This window comes from Cebus imitator, unplaced genomic scaffold, assembly GCF_001604975.1.
Source record: "Cebus imitator isolate Cc_AM_T3 unplaced genomic scaffold, Cebus_imitator-1.0 Scaffold206, whole genome shotgun sequence".
NCBI classification, from domain to species: Eukaryota; Metazoa; Chordata; class Mammalia; order Primates; family Cebidae; genus Cebus; species Cebus imitator.
In genome coordinates, this window is record NW_016107521.1 from 1,934,864 (window position 1) to 1,944,377 (window position 9,514).

Below are 9,514 nucleotides of genomic sequence, written 5' to 3' on the forward strand. Positions count from 1 at the left end.
AGCACTGCAGAACCGAATTCACTGTAGAAGCAGGTCCAGTCTGGTTCCGGGTGTCACTTTCTCCTCCGTGCCACTTGGGGCGATATACTTCAAACATCTCTGGCCTCTCTACGAACTAGAATCTCTAAGATCAATCTCTCTAGTGCGGCGTTTGCCCCGCCCCTTTAGCGCCAGTCGCCCGCGACGCCGGAAGTGCCCCGCTCTTTTTATTTGCGCCCGCCCCCCGGCCCGGAAGTGCTTTCTTGGGAAGATGGCGGCTGTGTCGGTGTATGCTCCACCGGTTGGAGGCTTCTCTTTTGATAACTGCCGCAGGTGCGGCCTTGCTTGGGGCTTGGTTCAGGGAGGGAGTAAGGGTGGGCTGCCTGAGTGGGAGCTGGGCCGCAGCCTCATTCGAAAAGTCTGAGGGAAGGGTAGATGGCGGGGCCTGTGGCCCGCGGCCCGTGTGACTCAGGGGAATCAGGGCCTGAGCGTGGGTTTCTCCTGAGGCCGTGTCTGTCCTCCCACCTTCCCAGCGCTCTCGGCCACCGTTTATCGCCGTTTCCTTAGTCACGTCACGGCCCCTCACTGAGGCTGTCTTCGCTGGAAAACGGGACAGCAGTGCTGATGGTGGGAGGATTCGTTAAACAGATAGGTGTGAAAGGAAGCAACAGCTTTCCTGAGTTCTCTGTTAGGCAGGCAGTGCTGCGCGATGTGGTCCTGCCCTTCAACACTTGACTGTCTCATTTGATCTCAGGAATGCCGTCTTGGAAGCCGATTTTGCAAAGAAGGGGCACAAGCTTCCAAAGGCCCGAAAAACTGGCACGACTATTGCCGGGGTGGTGTATAAGGTAAGCCGAGTCAGGCTGAGAGCAGCAGTGACTGAACTGGTAACAGAAATCGGAACACTTGGCTTCCGCTGTCTGTCCCGGCTCTGTCTGGAAAGGCAGATACCATAGAATACGTGAGGAGATCGTTTTTGGAGTGACTGCTTTTGTCAGGTTTTGTGTGCTTCTCAGCAGTTTATGTTCTTTCCTCTCTTTGCTGAGGCTTGTTTTGTTTCAACAGGTCAGTTAGCTTCTTAATTACTAGTTTAGGAAGCCGAAATATGTAATGGGAGATGACGAGATTTGGGGTCAGGTCTGTTTCACCTTTGAGCTCTATAATGCTGCCTCCAACTTGGGGCAGCTCACTCTCCTTCTCACAGGGACACCTTCAGGTGCGTCAAATGGAGATAATAACTGATGCCTTAAATTGTTGTAAAGGTCAAAAGGGATAATGATTACCTGTACGGATGAAGAGCAGCATGTTTTAAAAGAAAATTTACAGTGACGGCTATTTTAATGGAAAGAGTTCTGAGTCTTAATCCAGGTGTTTTCCAGATTAGCTCTGATTTGCAAGGAATTCACCAGACACCTGAGCCTCACTTGAAAATAGGAATAATTCTTACCTACTCAGGCTTCAACTAGTAGCGTTTACTAAGAAACCTTTTCTTAAATCCTGAAAGTGTAGCACAGTATTTTTGGTAGGAGTTTTGGCTGGCGTTATGAGATGGCTATTTTAATGGAAAGAGTTCTGAATCTTAATCCAGGTGTTTTCCAGATCAGCTCTGATTTGCAAGGAATTCACCAGACGCCTGAGCCTCACTTGAAAATGGGAATAATTCTTACCTACTCAGGATTCAACTAGTAGCATTTACTAAGAAACCCCTTTTTTAAATCCTGAGAATGTAGCACAATATTTTTGGTAGGAGTTTTGGCTGGCTTTGTGAGATTAGGGAGCGTGACATGGCCAAAATAGTTTTCCCTAAAGTAACATGGAGAGCTGCGGTTGTTTTATGTATGTAAAATTATTTAAAATTTTTTTTTTAAAATAGGATGGCATAGTTCTTGGAGCAGATACAAGAGCAACAGAAGGGATGGTTGTTGCTGACAAGAACTGTTCGAAAATACACTTCATATCTCCTAATATTTAGTAAGTATTAGTTCGTTTGAATCGTTCTGATTTTTTCAAACATGTCAGGGCTAAAAATTGACCTCGTTGCATGCTCTTCACTAAAATCTGTTTTTCATTCTGTATTTTCTATCTCCCTTAAATGGCATTTCCATCCACCTGTGACCTAAGCTAGTCATCTTCAAGTCCTCTCTTTGCTTCAGTCTCCAATTGAATTGGTAGCCAGTTTTGCCTTTTCTGTGCCCCTTGAATCCATTCCCTCCTATCCTTTCCTTTGATAAGGCTCTAGTTTGAGTTCCTTTATCTTTTTCTTTTTTTCAAATGTTAACTTGAACCAGAGAGGTTCTTTTTTCTTAGTTGGACTATGGCAGTTATTTAACTGGCTTGTCTTTTCCATCCTATTGTTGACTCTTCTGCCATATTGGATCTTGTAAAACATAGATCTGATTACATTCCTTTCTTAAAAAGCTTCTCATGAGACTTGTCACATTTCCACACTACTTTTAGGATAAAAATCAAAATTCTGTGGCCTTGCACAGTCTCAAGAAAGCTTACCCTTCAGGCCTCTTTTTCAGCTGCCACCACCTTGTGCTCCTGTTATAACTGAACTGTTCCTACTTTCCTCATGTCCCCATTCTCTTTTCCCTCATCTCCAAGCTGTTCTGCCTTTGCTTATGTGAGTTTCTATTTAGAAACTCTTCCTTCCCTGTTTGTAGAGTGTTTTTATTCTAGCTCACATGTAACCTTTTCTTTTGCAACATTTCTTCTTTTTTTTTGGAGAGATGTGGTCTCACTATGGTTGCCCAGGCTGTTCTTGGCCTTAAGTGATCCTCCCACCTGGGTCTCACAAAGTGCTGGGATTACAAGCATAAGCCGCCCTGCCCAGCCTGAAACCTTTTATTTATGATCAGAATAAATTACTTTCTCCTCCGGTTTCCCGTAGCATTTTGTACCTGTGTGACTACAATGTATTAAATGATGTATTATAATTTTTGATTCTTCTACTCAACTTTGAAATCAAGCGCAAGGACTGTCATATTTTCTTTATTCCCAGTGCTTAGTGTAATTATTGGTATCTGGTAGTAAATACTTGGTAGTGTTGAATTGCAAGACTTTTAATGCACCTTGCTCTTTTGTACAACTTGGATGTATTTGTAGGATTAATGAAATGCACCCTCTGTTAGGAGCACAGAACCAGTAATTTCATATGTTCCATTGGGCCATAGATAATATATTTGCCTATAACTAGATGCATATTCTCAATTTTCTATTTAAAATGGATTAAACAGAGAAGTTATAGCATAGATATATTCAGAAACATCTCTCTCTGTACCTGGACTTCATGGAAGTTATCCAAGAACCTCTACTTCTAATTGAGCCCTCTGATAATTGGATTTCAGTGACGTTTGTAATTGGATTTTTCAGTTGTTGTGGTGCTGGGACAGCTGCAGACACAGACATGACAACCCAGCTCATTTCTTCTAACTTGGAGCTCCACTCCCTCTCCACTGGTCGTCTTCCCAGAGTTGTGACAGCTAATCGGATGCTGAAGCAGATGCTTTTCAGGTAAGTTTTCAGAATGGGGATTCCTGTTAATATCTTTTTCTCATATCTTAGATTTTTTTTCAGCCAAAGGAAGCCTGGAAAGTAGTGAAAAAGCATCCAGAAATACACATTTTGTTCCAGAAATCAGTTGTTATTGAAGAGCCATTTTAAATGGTTTTTAAAGTGCATTTCAGTTTGTGGGGCCTGATTTTTTTTTCATGAGTAAATCACATGTCACCAGTTGAGTCATTTTCTGAAGCATGGGGATATTACTGAATAGGAGAAACTCTTTTGCTCATAGAAAGAAAGTTACAGCTTGGAGGACCTATGAATTTGTCTTGTGAAACTGCTGTGTCCTCCCTATAAACACAAACCCAAATGATTGTCTCCCCTTTCCCCTACTCCCTTTACGGGCAAAATAACAATGAAATAAAAAGAGGTGTTTATAATTGGCTGTGAGTGGGTATGATAACATTAACAAACTTTTATATACCTCTTATTCTGTTCCAGGACCTGTGCTAAAGGGCTTTTTGCACGGTCTCATCCTTTTAACTCTGAAATAGGGGCTAATTTGTAAGTGAACAAATTGAAGTTAAAGAGGTGTAGTAACTTGCCTGACCTGACCTTCATTCTCTGCTGACTCTCAGCTCATATTAGTAGTTTTGTTTCTCTTTCTCCTCTAATAATTACGTCATCACTTTATGTCTGTATGGGTCTTGGCAGCTTTCAAAGTGCATTTTCTCATTTGTTTCTCATAAGAGAGGCAGTGTTTATAGCAGAAATAGCCTGGGCATTTAGTCTTAGTTTGGAATACTGGCTTCTCCTTTTGGAACGTGCCTTTAACAAATTCTTTCCTTTTTCCTTCTATGTAGAATGGATATCATGATAACTGCCCCTATCGGGGTGGTTGTGAGAATTAAAAGGGAGCATGGATAGACAGTAAAGATTTTAAACCGGTGGCTCATAGGCCACCAGCTTGTAGAGAAATTTATTTGGTTCATATATATATATATATATATTTTAAATAGTGGCTAATAATTGCAAACGGGGAGATTTGAATTAAAAGTCTAGATTTCAGCTGGGCATGGTGGCTCATACCTGTAATCCCAGCACTTTGGAAGGCCAAGGCAGGCGGATCACCTGAGGTCAGGAGTTTGAGACCAGCCTGACCAACATGGTGAAACCCCGTCTCTACTAAAAATACAAAACTAAGCCAGACGTGGTGGCGCATGCCTGTAGTCCCAGCTAATCAGCAGGCTGAGGCAGGAGAATCATTTGAACCCAGGAGGTGGAGGTTGCAGTGAGGTGAGATCACACCAGTGTGCTCTAGCCTGGGTGACAGAACAAGACTCTGTCTCAAAAAAAAAAAAAAAGTCTAGATTTCTGTCTTTTGAAAACATTCAGAAACACGTGGCAATAAACTTCTGGAACTCAGTGGTGGATGTTGCCTTAGAAGTGGGAGTGGGTGCTCTGTCACATTCTCTGCCCGGCTCACTTTACTGTTTCCTTCAGGGCTCTGGCCTTCAGAGAATTTGCAGGTCCTCATCTCTGTGTCTAGCCTGGCCCCTGGGTTTTCAATAGTGTGTATGAGGTTTAGTGTAGCCCAGTAGCAAGGCCAAGGGCTACAAGTAATATAGTTCCCATTTCACAAATGAGACCGAGGCCTAGAGCCATATGGGTAAGAAGCCTAGTCCACCCAATTGCTGCTTTGTGTTTGTGTACATATCATTATTCTAATCCACGAGAATTACTACTAGCCGAATTCTTCCAGTACAGTGTGAGTAGAACTTGTTAAAGCACGCCTATTGATGAGATTTCTGGACATTTGTGGATTTTAATTTTAAATATAAAGCTCCCTCTGGTGGCTTGCTTGCTACATTATGTATAAGACTTTCTTTGAAAACTTTTTTACACAGTGTAACATTACACAGTGTAACATAATCTGTGTAATACAATAATCTACGTAATAAAGGCAATTTTTAAGCTTGTAAAATTGCCTCAAATAGAATGTTTCAAGATTCCTTGTAATGTCATGTAAAACAATTAGCAAAATAACGTAGCAAATGTTTCCATTAATCACTTTAGAATGTTCTAAAGTCTCTTTTTCCAGTGTTTTGTCATTTTTTAGTTTAATATACTTTGTAAAAGTTAAATTTTACCAGACTTTGAGAGGAACATTTAAAAATATAAACCAGCATAATAGTTATAGTCTTTTATGGTCTCTTACATTTTTGGTGAATTACATAAAATGAGAGTGGTATAAAGAAAAAGAGTGTAGGATTTGACTTTAGAACTTTGGTTCACCTCCTGCCTACAGCACTGATAACTGTGTAAATTTGGGTGATTCACCTTGCCTCCTTGGCTAGTTTTCCTTCTCAGTAAAATGAAGATAATAGTTTCTGTCGGTCTGACTTTTGAGGAGGAAAGGAATAAGGAGGCGAGGCTATGACCTTGCATACTACAGAGCCTACTGCCTAGTTAGAGCCCCATAAAATTCAGTCTGAAAAGGAGTAGAAGGTATTCTTGGTATTACTGAACTTTTTTTTTTTTCTGAACGGCCCGTTTCCTTGTATGTGAGTCAGTGAGAAAATAATAAACAAAAGTGGACATCTTTTCCCTTAAGCACCACCTTTATCTTACACGTAATGCTAGCTAGATGTAGTTGATGTAAATAATACTTGTTCTGTAAGCATGGAGCCTCCTTGTGTTTAATAAAAATGTTGGTGAAATGCTGTTCTATGTTCTGGAAACTTACTTGAATATGTAGAGGCTCTTATATTGTAACTTTTTTTCTAATAAACACAATGTACATTTATTGTAGAAAATTTGGGAAATACTGAAAAGCTCAAAGAACAAAGTAAAAACTTTGCCTTTCAGGGAGCAACACTCTTGGTTTGGTGTATGTTATTCTAGTCTTTCGTCTTTTAAGTTCTTCCCTTCCTCTCTTCCTTCTATGTTACTCGTTCACGTTCATGGTAAAAGCAAAGCTGGAAGATAGAAACAAAAAGAATATAAAAAACTACCTGGATTCCTGCCACCCACAAGCAGTTAGTGCTAAGAGATGATTACCCTTCAAGGTTTTAAAAATATGTTCAGTAATATTTTAAAACATGGGATTATAGTTGCTCTGACTGTGACAGAGCCTAAGCTTTTCACCTAACAGTGCATCTTGAATGGCTTCTATACCAGGGTATTTCAAAATGAAAATACCTGTTTTTAAAATTATGAGAAATAATATAATTGTAAAAAATGTAGACACCAGAAACCTGGATAGAAGGAAGTAAATGCCACCTGATGTTCTGCCACTTAGGCACATACACTGTGCATTTTTGAAGATCTGTTTTTTCCGTACCTTTTGTTCTGGGCATGTATCCTTGTATGTGTGCATTTAAAATAATGAACTATTACTGTATGTGTTGTTTTGTAATTTCCGCTATTCACATAATAGTGTCTTATGAATATGGTTCCTGTCTGTGGAAGAGTTTTTCTCTTGAGTCCATAGAGAAGCTCTGAATACTTGTAACTCTCCTGAAATCAGAAAAAATGTTTGTGTGTACTTTTATGGGGGAAAATTTCCACAATTCTAGTCAGTTTTTAAGAGGGCTCTGTGTCATAATTTTTTGGTGGTATCATTGTATCCATTCTGTGGCTGTGTTACAACTTAGCCAATTTTTGAACATTAATGATGTTGCCCATTTTAAGGTATTTAAGATATTATTAGGTATTCTGTGAACCCTTTGGAACATAGAACCTTTGAGTACTTGTGTGATTAATTCCTTAGACTGTAGAGTAAATGCCCAGAAGTAGAATTGTTGGTTCAAAGTTTTGCACATTTAACATTTTGGTAGACGTAGCCAAAGCTCTCCCTTGACAAGCATCGTACTACCATCAGTAGTGCAGGAGAAAATGTAGTATGATGGTTAATTTTATTTTAGACAGGGTCTCTTTCTGTTGCCCAGGCTGGAGTGCACTGGCATGATCCTGGCTCACTTAAAGATGGTGCATGACAAATGACTTGAGCCTTAAAATTCTAGGCTCAAGTCATCAGCTTACCTTAGCCTCCTGAGTAGCTAGGACTGTAGGCCCATGCCACCATGCTTGGCTAATTTTTTGTTGTGTCTGTTTCTTAAAATTTTTTGTAGATGATGTCTTACTATGTTGCTTAGGCTGGTCTCAAATTCTTGGCCTCAAGTAATCCTCCTGCCATGACCTCCCTAAGTGTTGGGATTACAGGCGTGGGCCACCACACTTGGCTTAGCATGATTTTTAATGATTGTGTAATGTTCTGTTGTACAGCTGGATCAGTTTAGCCATTTTTCCCTCTGGCTGTTTCCCCTTTTTTTAGTCATAAACAATACTGTTGTAAACATCCTTGTGCATTCATTTCTGTATATGTCCTTAGAATAGAGTACTGGTAGTAAAATTTCTGGATCAATGAATTATTGAAATTTTAATAATTACAATAATTTGCCAAAACATCTTGATTCATTTAAAGACATCTGCCAGTTTATGTTTTAGCTTAGAAGGCAACTAGCTGATTATCACTGATTTTATTTAAACACCCTGTTCAGTAGACAGCTGGTATAGTGGAAGAGGCACTGGACTAGTTGGGGGTGGCAATTGTGGCTTCTCTTACTGGAGCCCTTGGCCCTGGCCTGACCCTGCTGCTAGCTTGTATGGCCTTGGACCAGTTTCCTCCCTTGTCTAGAGCTCTGTTCTCTTTTTAAGGCTACTTCTAAAATCCTTTCCTAGGACGTTCTTGAAGTTTTTAGTTATAAATGGAAGGTTCTTTTTGAAATAACAATTTGGTAATCAAGGAACGGGGGAAGTATTGGACCGCTGTTCTGTTTACTTAGAGCACTTCTGGATGTATGGCTGTGTCTCAGACAGTCTGGAGTTAAGACTTTGATGCTTGTGTTAGTTTATCAGTTTTAGTGATTACATTGTTTGGCAAATTCAGTACGTGTTGGTTATGCTTTTCTTCCCAAACAGCTAAAGGCTCACAGTGGATAACTTTAAATCCAGCATGTTTATCTAGCACAGCAATTCTCACGTTAAAAAACTGTACCAAATACAGGGAAATGAATCTATAGAAATGGAAAAAAGGGGTCCAAAGGAACAAATATGTGAACAATTAAATGGAGCTGGGATGGGCGGAAAATAGATTCCTCTGATGTTCCTGGAGAAGTGTAAGTTTATCCTGTGTGTAGTAGCATTGGTTTCTTAGGCTATCATGGAGTTATTTTAATACTCACTTTCCTGAATGATGAAATACTTTTTTTCTTGATATAAGTTCATATATGTGCTTTTAATGTGGGTTTATTCAAAGGCAAAGGTGTTTTGACATGAGCCGTTTTTCTCTTTGGGCTGTGGTGAGGTTGATAATTTTTTTTTCCCCTTGAGACAACTCTTGTTCTGTCTCCCAGGCTGGAGTGCAGTGGTATGATCATGAATCACTGCAACCTCTGCCTCCTGGACTCCAGAGAACCTCTCCTAAGCCTCCTGAGTAGCTGGGACTACAGGTGCATGCCACCATGCCTTGCTAATTTTTCATATTTTTTTTGTAGAGACAGGGTCTCTCCATGTTGTCCAGGCTGGTATTGAACTCTTGGACTGAAGTGATCTGTCCACCTCGGCCTCCTAAAGTGCTGGGTTATAGGTTTGAGCCACTGTGACTGGCCTTTGTGGCCAGGTTGGTAATTTGAACAGTGGAACAGCTGAGCTTAGCACCTCCTTATTGTTAACTTTGGAGGAGGCTTATGTGCTGATCACAGAGAGGTGTGATGGGAAAAGTGCTGATAATCTTTGGAGTCAGCTCAGTTTGCTTCTGAGACCGGGCAAGTTCTCAATGTCTCTGGGTTGGTTTTCTCTTCTTTAGAATAGGAATGATAATGCTGTCTTTTAAAGGGGAGTGTGGACTGGGGGTGTTGGCTCACCTATAATCCGAGCACTTGGGGAGGCCAAGGTGGAAGGATTGCCTGAGTACAGGAGTTTGAGACCAGCCTGGGCAACATGGCGAGACAACATCTCTGCAAAAAAA

The 9,514-nt window shown here is 40.6% G+C and overlaps 1 protein-coding gene across 1 annotated transcript in view; it reads left to right on the forward strand.

Moving 5' to 3' along the window:
- Nucleotides 1-204: 204 nt before the first annotated feature.
- The window catches only part of PSMB7 (proteasome 20S subunit beta 7), a 61,313-nt gene continuing 52,003 nt past the window's right edge, over nt 205-9,514 (forward strand). Inside the window, exons 1-4 of the mRNA XM_017548358.2 lie at nt 205-312; nt 734-827; nt 1,853-1,950; nt 3,355-3,495. Coding sequence (XP_017403847.1) covers nt 251-312; nt 734-827; nt 1,853-1,950; nt 3,355-3,495 — 395 coding nt within the window. The 5' untranslated portion in view covers nt 205-250. The remainder of the gene's footprint in view (nt 313-733; nt 828-1,852; nt 1,951-3,354; nt 3,496-9,514) is intronic.